The sequence below is a fragment of the Mya arenaria genome, chromosome 9 (assembly GCF_026914265.1).
Source record: "Mya arenaria isolate MELC-2E11 chromosome 9, ASM2691426v1".
NCBI classification, from domain to species: domain Eukaryota; kingdom Metazoa; phylum Mollusca; class Bivalvia; order Myida; family Myidae; genus Mya; species Mya arenaria.
In genome coordinates, this window is record NC_069130.1 from 1717860 (window position 1) to 1731608 (window position 13749).

Here is a 13749-nt window from a genome sequence, read left to right on the forward strand (position 1 = left end):
TTTTCGTTTGGGCTTATGGCGTGTAAATCATAAATCCTTATGTATTCGTTTATGCTGTAATTTACTAATTTTCAAACGATATCGGCTTGGTAATGATCGTTCTGTGTACAAATGGGCTTATTTTGTTTGTTTTCAGCGGTAGTAACAGACTTAGGCAAAAGAGAGCACAATATGCACACATGTTAATAATTGATTATTCCCCTATAATTTTGATATTAACTTATGAATTTGACATACATATCATCATATGGATGTATTTTATTACTTTTTTAATTTAAAAATTAAACGTTTTGAACGTATTACAAATATTAGATTGTTAGTCTTTGTTTTAATTAATTATATTGAATTTCATATATTCTCAAACTTAAACTTTATTATAATTATCAGATTCTATGAATAGCCTAAAGATGCTTATATGTGAGCGTTGGTGGCTGTTAACAAAATAGTTCATTATCGTAAAACAATTTTCAAAATATAGTACCCCGTGGGCGGTTGCTAGAATGCGTTGAACAGTTGTACGTGAACAGTCCCAAAAAACGGAAAGTATGCTAACTTACTGTGGAAAATGGAAGATGCTAAAGCTTATACATGCTTGTCACTTCTTTCCGAATTAATATAATACTTTTTTGATTACACTAACTAAATATGAAATTTATAAAATCATTTTTCAGTGTTCGCATCGCTAACCAAACAGTATGTGAACGATCTTTCAAAAGGAGCTGTGCCTGATGTTGACGATGCATTTACAGCAGTTGCTAAACTGGAAAATGAAAGAGTGAAAAAGGAATGCCTGGAGATTTTTCAATCACGCATGGATGATATATTGTTGCCTATTCCAGCAACGAAGTTTAATAAGCATCTTACGGAAGCCCGGTGGTGTGCACTTAAATATATGCGTGAAAATGCTGTCGAAGATGTTGCCAATGCTGTTGAAAAATATGCCGAGGTTTGTAGGACACTCATACTTAAGAGACTCTTGCAATAATTCATTATTTGTATCGAAAGAGTGATCGTTTGAATTGATATACATATACTTCAGCAGGAGTTTAATTAGACTTTAGGGCAGGCTGAGACAAGGTCCTGTATCTAGGTTATGATTCGCAAAATGAGAAGAGTGGCATCTAAGACGTGTTTTTTATAGTTATGACATGATTGATGCATGTGTTATCTGTCTTGCTTGTTTGTACGTTGTATTTCTCTCGCCCATGTTATTTAGGGCTCTAACCATGTTCCTTGAAACAATCCTAAACATAGCTTGTGCAGACATTATTTGACTACTGTGTTTGTCTCCGTATTTTTATTGTACTATTAATTACCTATGTAATTAATCTGATCCATAGATTGAAATGGAATTGATCGGGCATAAAAAGCAAGGTGAAAACGACGAAGAAATAGGAAAGCATTGTACAAATAAACTTTCAAGTTTAAAGTCCCTCAACGATTTGAAAACAGAATTGCAGAACCAGACTTTTGAAGTCCTTGGTGGTTATAAGAACTTCAAACGAGACGTCGACATAGTCAAGCAAGAGTATGAGCAAGCTCTTCGAGATTATGAGCACAGAGAGGTAATAATTTAAGGTTAACCGAGAAAAAAAGAAAAGAAAGATGTTGCTAAGATAACAATCCATTTTGCGTTTCTGATGAATGTGTACTTTCAAAACCACTAAACCACCCTTACACATGTGTCTTAAAAATGCAAAGGTATACAAAAGAGCAAACGTTTTACATTGGTTTGCCAAAGTATAATTAATTGTTCCCAATTAAAAGCGAACATGGTTAAAGTGTGTGCATTGCAATCGTTTGAGAAATACCATACCATTGAACATTCGTCACAGAGGAGTTTACGCAAGCACATCGCGATAAAGGGGTTATTCACTTACAATTGTATGATATGATAAGACAATCCTCATGCGCTCTTTTCATCGTAAGGATATATCGGATGGTCCCAAAATGTTTCTTTAATATCAGCAGAAAATGCCTTTTACAAAAGTACATATAAACTCATTATCGATATGGGTTTTTTTTAATTTATTGATACATATCTTGACAGCATTATCAAAAAAATGGTTTCTGGAAAATGATATAATGAAAATACACTCAAAATAACCTCTTATTTACATACAGACGCGATTGTTTACATTGTCAGCAACGTAAACAGACATTATAAGTTACTCAGTTAGAAGGTGACCATATTTTTGATTTACGGGGTCAATGAAATCATATGGCTTCCTGCGTCCCGTATATCCCATATCGGGTCACATACTAACCTCGTAAAGTGAATGTCACGTCGACATGCTCTATGAATTAATCAAGACGCTGACAATGTATAATTTATACATCGGAATCGGTAAAATAGACGCCAATTCGGTACGCTATAAAGATTAGTGAAACAATATGGAAAAATATAGGGTCATCGCGTGATCAGTTCCGGACCAATGGTATTGCGTCATTTATGTAAGTGTCGTGGTATATTTTCGAATTATTTTGATGTAGCCGTGTAATCTTGTTGAGGTGATCGTTTGTTACTTTTCTAAGGTTAATATTTCATTAATACAAATAATATGTATTACCTTAACAAGTTATTTAACAATGATGAACATACAAATAAAACACTTGCAAAACGCTTATCAAAGACGCTAGTCCTAGATTTATATTCCATATTCGAGACAAACGTCAGATATAAGAACAAGTCCATTTTGTCCACATTTAACATCGACATGTTACTAAAAACTGCCCGTATGGCAGCATCAGTCAGAGAAGGTGAAAATCTGTAAATTGGATATTTTTATATTATACTTTGGACTTCTTGAGTGTTTTACCACTTAAGATAGATTACCCACAATAGACAAAGTCGTTTCAAGTAATAAAACAATCGATTTAGGCACATTAATCATTTACTTGAAGGGCTTGAATGCACATGCACATTCGTAAAAAATCATGTTACTATTAACAATTAAACGGTTTCAAAGTAATAGAACTTATCATCCCATTTTATCGTTTTAATTTCAGATAGTATTTCCCTGGAGTGTTGTTGCCGACTGGCTTGGTGAGGCGGAGAACCGAATTCTTGAAAAAGACGATGCACTTTCTGAAGAAGAAAAACAAAGTAAGCCCCCTGATTAAAGCGTAAAGTTTGAACGCGATGTTTCAATGATTTTAGTAAGAGACTGTTTCCAGAGTTTTGTTTTATATAACTCGTCGGCAGTAGTATAGTGTTTTTTTTAATATAAGATGCGTATAACTATGTAAGTGTTGTTTAAACCTCTATATAAATGTGTTTCCTTACCTTGTATGAAGCTAACTATTGAAATGATATGATGTGCAATTCTATTTCAATTTCTGGCAACCATTCGGCGATTCTTTTTTAAGCTTTATCAATAAATCATGCGACTTTCTTCTTATAAAGGTCAATGAAACACGAAATCACAGTGACTCGAATTTACTGGGGTTATATTAGTTATATGCATACAACTTTACACTTGACCAATCATTTATCAATAATAACAAAGTCAAGCCTAAACTTTATCTTACGACCAAACTTTCATTCTCGAGTGCAACCACCGATGCCAAAAGACCCGAGTGTCTCCTGGCCACTTTTGCTCAGATTCACGTATTCTTACCTAACATAACATAACATAACATTGTGTTTATTGTAATATAAGGCCACCATCCCAGAATACATGTAACAAATTGTAGTATTTAGTACGTCAAATATGAACTATATTGGATATTTACAAAACATGTTTTATGTTGTAGCACAAATCAAGCATATCAAAGTAATGGTCATATATAAATATATGTAAACATATAACCACACACACACACACACACACACACACACACACACACACACACACAAACACACACACACACACACACACACATATATATACATATAGATAGTTCTATTTCATGTATTAGTAGTTGTACAATAAATTATCTGTGTAAAATCAGTTGCTTTCTCAAATCGAATGCTTTATACACGAATTTAGTTAGCGAGAATATCTCACTAGTGGCATCAGTGCACATTATATTATTGAACAATTGAAAGCTTGAATGAATGAGCCAGGTAGTCCGGAACAGTTCACGTCGTAAACCATTGTAAGAAGGACAGACCAGAAGAAAGTGGTACTCATCTTCTATTACATTGTAACCAGTACTCGAGCATAATGGACAGAATCGGATTTCCCGTGCAATATTCAAGTGTCTTCCTTTTTCTATCATAAGCGTATGACCTAAGCATCTTAAGTTTGCAAAACATTTTTTTCCAAGGATATGTTAGGTCTATTGACAAATAACGCTCTGGGTCAAGAAGAGTTTTATAGTGTTTATAATGTTCAGCTTTTGGTGACGACTCAATATTTGCATACAAGTTCTGTAGGGAACAGTCTTTCAACCTGTTCGTGAACATTTTCATGAATATGTTTGGTAGGCCAACATCTTGCGCTATCCATGCGTATCCAAAGCCGTGTTCAAATATGATATTTTTAATGGGTGTTGCCCAACTACTACGACCAGCATTATCCGTATTCAAAAGGATAATGTAACACTGACGTGGATATCTATTACTGGTCATGTTCATAATTTTGATCCAATATCTAACACATTTTGGAAGATAAATTGTCAGCATTGGTAGTCTACCACACTCGCTCAAAGCAAAAAAGTTTGAAACTGTTCTATCGGCCCACACAGTTTCTTACAGAAGTTATAATGCACTTTTTCTATGTTCTGGCAGTATTTGTATCCCCAAATTTCTGATGAGTAACATAAAATTGGCGTTACCGTAGAGTGGAATAGTTTAAACGCATCTTTAATATGAAAATGACCAAAATGATTTTGGTAGCGGAATATAACTGAAATTGCTTTCGTTGCCTGTTTTGAAAGATGATCGGTTGTCATAGTCCATCTTAATTTAGGTGTCAAAAATGAGCCGAGGTACTTATATGATGACACAACTTCAAGTTGTATTTCCCTGAACCACCATCTTTCATAATGCCTCAACGTGCCCCCGTTTCGGAAAACCATTACTTTTGATTTGTCCGTATTAATGTTCATACCTGTGCTGTCACAGAACCTATCGATAAGGTTAATTTGAGCTTGTAGATTACGGGCTGTATCTGCGAAACTAGCAACATTATCCGCAAACATAAACGCATACAAATTTCCCGTCTCCTCCGTGACGTAGATTCCATTTGCTGAATGTTCTTTGAGTACGTTTATGAGATCATTCATTAACAGTGAAAATATTCCGGGCGACGAGATGCATCCTTGTTTGGTCCCTATTTCACATAGGAAGTACTCAGTTAATTCACAAGAGAGTTTTATACACGATTCAAGTTGCCCATACATTGATTTAAAAATACTTATAAATTTTCAACGAATTCCCGATCTGTGCATTGACTGCCATAGTCTATTGTGTAAGCAACCATCAAATGCTTTAAGAAAGTCGACGTAAAATACATAGAAACGACCGCCCTTTTTGGATAAGTATTTCTGTATCACCGATTTTAAATTAAAAATATTGTCAACCGTTGAGTATTTTTTTCTAAAGCCTGCCTGCGACTCGTCAATAACTTCATTGATTTCACACCAGCATGTCAGTCTCTTCGTCAAAATATTCACAAATATTTTACTGAGGCTGTTTGATAGTGTTATAGCTCTATAGTTATTACACTCCTTTTTTGATCCTTTTTGTGTATAGGGGTAACTATATTTCTACTCCATTCGGGCGGAAACACTCCACGGTCATAAATTGTGTTAAACAGATCTAATAGGTATGTTTCAACAATGTCTATTGTGTATTTATACATGTTCATATTAATACCGTCTATTCCGGAGGCACAGTTACCCGTGATATATGAAGCGGCTCAGAACCACAATGTCGGTTGTTCAAGCTATCTGTGCTTCATTATGTTTCGTTGACCAGTACCGCTACTTATTGCCTAGGAGGTTGCTTTCAACACAGAACGCAATGCTCTTATATAAAATTGTTTGTACAACGGAGGAGCCGTCGAAATAGCTATTGGTGTATTTTCGCCTCGGCAGAGTAACTTCTTTCTGCTAAGCAAGCTGACAAATTCTTTAAAAAAAACTGAATGGTTAACGCTCTCATAAGACTGGATTTCTTTTCTAAGGGTTACTGCAAGTACGAATTGGTAAAGTAATTTTAAGTAAAGAACCGGCCAGTCTTTAGCTTGGCTATTATATCAATCGCGTTTACCATTGGTTTAGTGTCGAAGCGTGTAATTGCGTGGAGAAATCAGCGCAAAATATATTTGGTGTAGTCCTTCTTTTTCATTTTCACTACAGTTAGACTATACTTAGACTTTGCTGGTTCGATCATCCAATGCTTTTGTCCCAAAGTAACCCAGCTTTGAATACAGCTTTGTGTTCAGTACTTTCTATTGCTCTTCCAGCTTAGTATTTCTGTGAGTCCTTGTGAATATTTCCCATTATTCCCTTCCTCATCATCATCATCATCATCATCATCATCATCATCATCATCATCATCATCATCATCATCATCATCATCATCATCATCATCATCGTCAACAACAACACTATTTTCTTCGTAATCATTATCAACATCATCATCATCATCATCATCATCATCATCATCATCATCATCATCATCATCATCATCATCATCATCATTAACAAATGGTTTATTTTAACAGGAGAGAGAATGGAATATTCAAATTCAATTGAACGAATGAAGGTCGAAATGGCGGAAGCAAATCAAACGGCTTTAGATAAACAAAAGAATGAGCTAGAGGAGCAACAAAAGGAGCTGAATGCAGAACGCGAAAGGCTTGAAAAGGAACATGAACACCATGTTAAAATGTTACAGGAAAAGGGAATGGAAAGTGAATCAGATAAGGAACACCAAAACAAAGCACGTGATCAAAAAAAAGCAAAGCAAAAAGAAGATCGAGCTAGCGAGTATGAAAATACGATTCAGCGTTTAAGGGACAAAATAAAGAAATTAAAGAAGATGAACAAGGAAAGAAAAGAGAAGAATATTTTTTCAAGGGTTTGGAATGCAATTTGTAACATTTGATAAACCACGTTATATGACAAATCCAGTGTGAAAATTGCTGACCAGCAAGACGTGAATATCACGTAATTCATTTTTGATACTATTATGTTTGCAAAACGTGAAACTGAGTTCATTTATGTTTTTGTTTTTTGTTTTCAATTAAAGTAAAGTGTTGGCAATATGCAAATATACGACGGGAAAGAGAGCTTTATACACGGGATAAACACTATGTTTTAGAAATAAGCTACAAAATATACAAATGAGCAGAGAGAATACAAACTAGTTAATTAGTTTAAAAAGTTACCGAAGAAACTTTGGAAGTATATAAATGAACAATCTGAAAATAAATCTTCTAACCAAACGAACCACCACTGAACAAATTTTAAAACTATTTTAATCCCTCCAAAATATTGGAGTACAGTGTAGTTTCTTAAGGATCCTACAATCTTTGTAGTTCAATAAAAACTTACTTGTAAAGACGCCAGAAAGTCAACTTCATTCATTTCCATGTAATATAGGTAGAAGACGGTGAACGAGTCAAGTTAAATAATGTTTATCCTATTTATTAATAAGTATTTTTTTCTTAAAGGGGATAATTGCTATTATTGGATCTTCATTACAAATAAAACAATCAACAACTATTTGCAGAATATTTGCAAATCATGAGTCAATTGTGCAGAAACAGTCTGAAAATGACAACAATAACATAACCCATATAACTTTTGTTTGAAACAGCATATGCTTTTAATATAAATGGGGCTACTGGTTAGTCCATGATTGTCTGTGACACAACCTGAAATTAAGTTGTTAACTTATTCTTAATAAATCTATATTAGCCATTAAGCATTTTCGAAAGCTTTTTGATAATATTTTAACAAGACAGTCGTTTAAAATATTAGGCCAATGATTTAACCTATATCATGCTATTGGTCCCAAATATCGGGCTATGATTTTTGTCCTAGTATTGAATATAAACAGAATCCTTTTAGCATGAAGCATCTTTATGTTAATATTTGTACTAATACATGTGTGGTATTTGGAGAATGTGAAAGAATGCTATTGTTATTAATCTTATGTTATCAATTGTAACAGATAAGTTTGCAAATTGTTACTATTTACCACGAAAAATGTTGTGTAATGTTTTCAGGCTTAAAATACAGTTGTCTGAAATTGATGTGGTACACATTGTGTTATTAATGTTCGGCTTTTGGTATATATGTATAGTTTATGACATTGGTAATGTAATTATATATAAGCAGAAATTTAAATGTTTAATCAATATTGGGTCGAATCTGCGAGCAGTTCAAACAGTCAGTTTTCTTAGCATATGCTTTCTTTGAATTATTTTACTTTTGAACGTTTCCCAAAGAAAACCAATATTTATGTAAAAATCTACAGAAACAAAACTCGGAAAACACTAACGGCGATATGAATTCGTCTTTATGTTTTTTGTCAAAAGGCTTCAGACTATCGAATCAATAACGTCTTGTGATTTAACTATATTTTCAGATAAGAAAGATTGAACGAAAATATGAAAAAAGTTTCAAAATTTACTTCATAGTTTCTAAAGTGTGATTTTTCTTTCTCAAAATCAAAGCGAGAAACACAAAGTTACAATACATTTTTGACGGGATATTGTCAATCATTTTGGAACGTTACCCCATTCCAATATCCTGTAAATGTTTTTCGAGCTATATTTTTAAAACATCTTCTTTTAAAACATTGTAAACTTTTTAAACTACTGAACTTGCCTGCAATAAAATGCACATGTTATGCTTGTAAAAGATTGAATAGTTTTGTCCTTTAAACCAAATGTCGATTAAAAGCTCACCTGAGATCGAAGTGCTCAGCATGAGCTGTTCCCATCGCCGACCCGCCGGCGACAAGCGTCCGTCGTTCGTCTGTCAACAAATGCTACAAACGACATGTCCACCTTATGTTCCTTGGATGGTGCCCTTTCAAAATTGTTTAAAGAAAGGAATTTCATACAATTTTTGGCTGCCACATGAACTGAAAGAAAATACCAAGACCTTTGATATTTTTTGTGTAAAATTATGAAGTCGCCCTCTATCAAGTTTGTTCAAATTTTCCCCCATGGGTTAAAACTGACCCCTCCCCGGGTTTGCCTATAGATTTATATAAAACTTTTCTTTTCTGAAACCGCTATGTCCATATCAATGTGTATAGTTTTGAACCAAATTTAAATGTTGTCTTCGTATGACCAAGGCTGAGACATTTTGACATTCTTTCTTATGTTTAAAGCTATAGCAATTCATTGTTGATCATGTGCACAGTTTTGAAACGCTATATCAATTTTGTTCTTCGAACACCTTTTCCACAACAACATTTGACAATACTCGATCTTAGTTGAATGCCTAGATGCATTGCCAAAAACCAATAAATTTATTCATTCAAAAGATTTATAACTTTTACTAGGTTGAAAGATTAAGAGCCATCAAGTTCTTCGTGCTTTTGCTTGATTTTTTTTACTTTGTTTGCGATGCCTGCCCGCTCCCATATGTGCGTTATGATCCCGCCGTGAAGCAATCACCACTTATATTGAACTTTAATACCATATTAAATGACAAGATATTGAAGTGACTGTTAACCTTAGCTCTTTGTGATGAGACCTCTGGGTTCTTTAAAGTGATCGGTATAAAGCAGCGATACATGGGATACAGCTTTCCTGGATTTAACCAGTACTGAGTTCATTATTTTCCTAGTACTTCCCGATTGCTAGGCAAGGGAGCTACTAGAATCAAATGTTGAGGACGTTTGAAGCGGGCGGCGTTTGAACCTACGACCTTTCGTATCTCAATCGAACGCACTACCGCTAAGCTATCGGGGAGGTAGCCCAATTTTCATTGTGGTGATTCCATAATTCTTTGGCGTGTTTTTAAAAAAACATGTGGTTAAGATCGTAGACGCGAATTGAACAAAATGCGTCACACTTTCGTATTATACGTAAATACCAAACTTTACTTTCTCCTGAAAGAATAAAGCTCTCCACTCACTTGTGGCACTCATATTAAACTTTGGTGGCGATACATTTGGAATGTAAAATATATCGGCAATAAACATTTAGCGGTACACATTGTAAATATTTTCCAGGCAGTACGAGAAGGAAGTAGTTTTCATTTGTTCCATCACATTTTTTGTAGACATTTATGCTAGTGAATCAGCAGTCAGCCGTTATTGATCATAGGCGGATGTATCGATAGATACTGTATGGCCCAATTATGGCATAGTTTACACAATATATTGTAGACCACTAAAACCATGAAGATTGTTAGTTCGTACTTCATTAAAATAAACATTAATGAAACTGCGTTGCATCAAACCATTTATTTTCGTTTGTACATACTAACGATTTTTAACCATTACAAACAGTGTAATGTAAGCATCATTCAAAGTCTGATTTGGAAAATAATGATTAATATCGCTTAATTTAAACAGAAAACATTAATTATAAGGCCCTGATTTCTCAAAACTTCTTAAGCCTGATAGACTTATGTAGCTTATTTTGTTAAGGAAATCATCTTACTTTAACCTTTTTTGATAAATGAAAATAAGATTTCTGTGACTATCAGAGAGATAACTTTTAACAATTTACAATAGAAAAACCAAAAGGGGATTATTTCACAAATTAAAGAAGGAAATAGTGAGTTAAGCTTGATGATGTTATAAAAGACTTAATATTATGTAATTTCGAGAAATTGCTTCCATGTATTATTCCAGAATTCTAAATCAATATTTATGCACACGGTAAACGCCAAAGACATAGAACTTCATATCACAACCAAGAAACATAGAAGAACAGCACACAAACTCCACCCACAGCATAATGCATACATACTATATATTAAAAACTAGGGATGTTTATCAAGAATTTTAGGTACTGCCTTGGAACGGTTTGTAAAATGTAAATTTACTGGGGATTTTAACCAGTTTATGTGCACTAACCTCACTCTAATCCTAACAATCCTTAATAGAGATAAAACGCAAAAGTTAAATCTTATCTAAGTATGCATTTACTTGAGGAAACTTATCAATAAAACAAATAATAATAAACGTAAACCCGAAGCCCAAAGTCAATTCTGTACTTATATCATATCCAATGATTAAACTTTAAGATAGTCTTGCAGATAATAGCGGAAATTGATACTCCACGAATTCAAGTCATATATAAACAAACTTGGTATAACGTAACACGAGTTAAACTTTAAAAATTACTTGGATGACATTCAAAATAATAAGATCGGCATTACATAATAAGTAAACACTGATTAAACATCGAAATAGGAAGATACAATTATACACCAAGATAAACCTGTGCTTAAACATTTGCTTTAGTGTACTCTTAATATACTGATTTTTTGCTCATTCACTACATTTTTTGAGCACTTGCATGCTTTATTCGTTGGTCCATTACTTTCTTAGAAGTGCTGTAGGAATAGATGAATGAGGTAGACTGATACGATTGTACGACTGATAACATTTTTCGACACATCTCCTAGGACAACACGGATAGGACCCATCTGATATGTCTAACAAGGAATTTTCATTATGATAAATATCAAGGCATCTAATACAATAGTGGCACTATGTACTCCTTATTTCTTTTTAATTTAAACAATGTAATACTGAAGTCTGCTAAGCTAATAAAGCTTTAAGGTTTACAGATATTAAATTTCCTCTAAAAGGAAAATAAGGTGTTTACCAGTTCAAAACTAGAGCTATCACTAGATGTATCACTAGATGTGATTTCTACACACACTACTAGTGATGTTCCGATGATCGATTATAATCGAAAATTAATTGGATGGGTCTGAACTTGGAGACAGTTGCTTGTATTTGGTCATAATCGGTCATCGATTCAACCAGCGAGTTGTTTTTCTTATTTTCTATCATAATTCGCATTCAGTTAATTTCCACCAATTTTCTCCTTTGAGTTTATTTATGCATTCGGACGTGTTCAGATGTTATCGTTTACAATCTGGCTGAAAGCAACAACAACACTTAATAACTTCAAACATACACATAACATAAGCAATCTTAAGGATTATGAGTTATTGTACAAGCATAAAACTACAATTAAGGTATTGTCAAAAACTGATTGTACTTTCGATAAACGGTTACTTAACTGGACTCCATTCCCACTAAGTAATGTTATTGTAATAAGAAATATCACTGGGAGAAATGTGTGCTCACTGAGTGCCCTATTTTGGTGAGAAAACATCAATTAAGTTAATGGTTCTTCATGGCAAAAATTACTAAATGCAAAGAAATGTTTCTTTTAAACAGTTGAAATCAATACCTAAAATCATATAAGGTTATTGTGGGAGGTAAAAAAAATGTAACCAGGGCTGCCACAAACTGTAATATTCTCATCCTAATTAAAACAGTATCAACCTCCCCTTCCGACCAAGGAATAAAATTAAAAAAAAGTACTATTACTGAAAATGTACTGCACTTATAATGCATGTTCACTGCACTTCTCCTTGGTGTAATATATCTGTATATGAAGTCAATTTTCAAATTATGGTACGGACATAAGTACAATAATAAACAAAGGCCAGTTATAACTAAAATATACTGGAGCTACAACATGGCTCATGTGTACTGCACTTCTCTATCAGATCTATACAAAAAACATAGGGCGATTACTATAAAATACCATGCAAAAAATAACGTTTTCTTTATACAGACTTCTTCTCAACACGGCTAATATGTGTATAAAGTTTGATGTCACTACAAAATATGAATGGTCGGGATATGTGATTTCTATACAGCCCATACCAATACGTGGTAGGAGTTTAATAATGCTGACTTTTTTAAGCTCTTGTGTTTTGTTTTCGGAAATAATAGTTAGGCTGTAACTACTTTTGTAGGAATGATATATACATAACCTGTTACCAAATTGAATTGTAGCAGCACTTATTATGTATTGTCTCACTATTCAGCTGGCTTTTAAAATGACTTTACTAATATATAAAACATTTGAACCACACTTTTAGGAATGTGAAACTGATGCAAGTGAACAATATCAGTGTGATAGAGTTCTTAGTTAAATTATATATGTATACCGATGGATTTCGTGGTGACAATGGAAGTTGTTCACTCTGTTAATACTGCAATACTGGTAGCTCGGCCATTGTGCTCGGCATTAGGACTTCAACTAGCCCTATATATGTTCACATTCCAAATATCTCGTCACAGTTTAATATTTTGGCCACAGGTAAATTAAAGAGCGTTTTGAGGAGTAGCTTGTTCAATTTGATTCTATAGCATCGACAAGTAATGGAGAGAGTGCGATGCATGAGGAGAACTGCACAATATGCATCGCACTCGTTCGTTTGTTGTTTTTGCTACGCATTGAACAAAACTATTAACTCAGTTTGAAAAGTGATTGAATATTACTTTTTTTATAGTCAGACATGTTTGAGCTGGGACTTATATGGGCAATTGAAAAACGTCGAAGTACATGTTTGGTCAATACAAAAGTAATTATATAGGGCAGTTTGCCAGAGTGGCGGTTGCAGCACCTTTCCTAAAGTGTATTTTATTTTCAGTATTCACAGATCACATGAGAATCGACCACGTGTCAACTATCTACATAAAATGCACCTCATTTAGCAATGAACTGTTTTATAGTATATACAGGACAAATATAATTAAGAGCTTAAGAGATTGTGATACTATAACTCCTG

General features: G+C 33.9%; 1 protein-coding gene across 2 annotated transcripts in view; it reads left to right on the top strand.

Annotated features, from left to right (window-relative positions):
* The window catches only part of LOC128246651 (guanylate-binding protein 3-like), a 32205-nt gene extending 23375 nt beyond the window's left edge, over positions 1 to 8830 (top strand). For both annotated transcript variants that reach the window (XM_052964952.1, XM_052964951.1), the window contains exons 13-16: positions 672 to 946; positions 1341 to 1565; positions 3010 to 3106; positions 6678 to 8830. In XM_052964952.1, the coding sequence (XP_052820912.1) occupies positions 672 to 946; positions 1341 to 1565; positions 3010 to 3106; positions 6678 to 7060 (980 nt within the window). In that variant the 3' untranslated portion in view covers positions 7061 to 8830. The remainder of the gene's footprint in view (positions 1 to 671; positions 947 to 1340; positions 1566 to 3009; positions 3107 to 6677) is intronic.
* The last annotated feature ends 4919 nt before the right edge of the window (positions 8831 to 13749 follow it).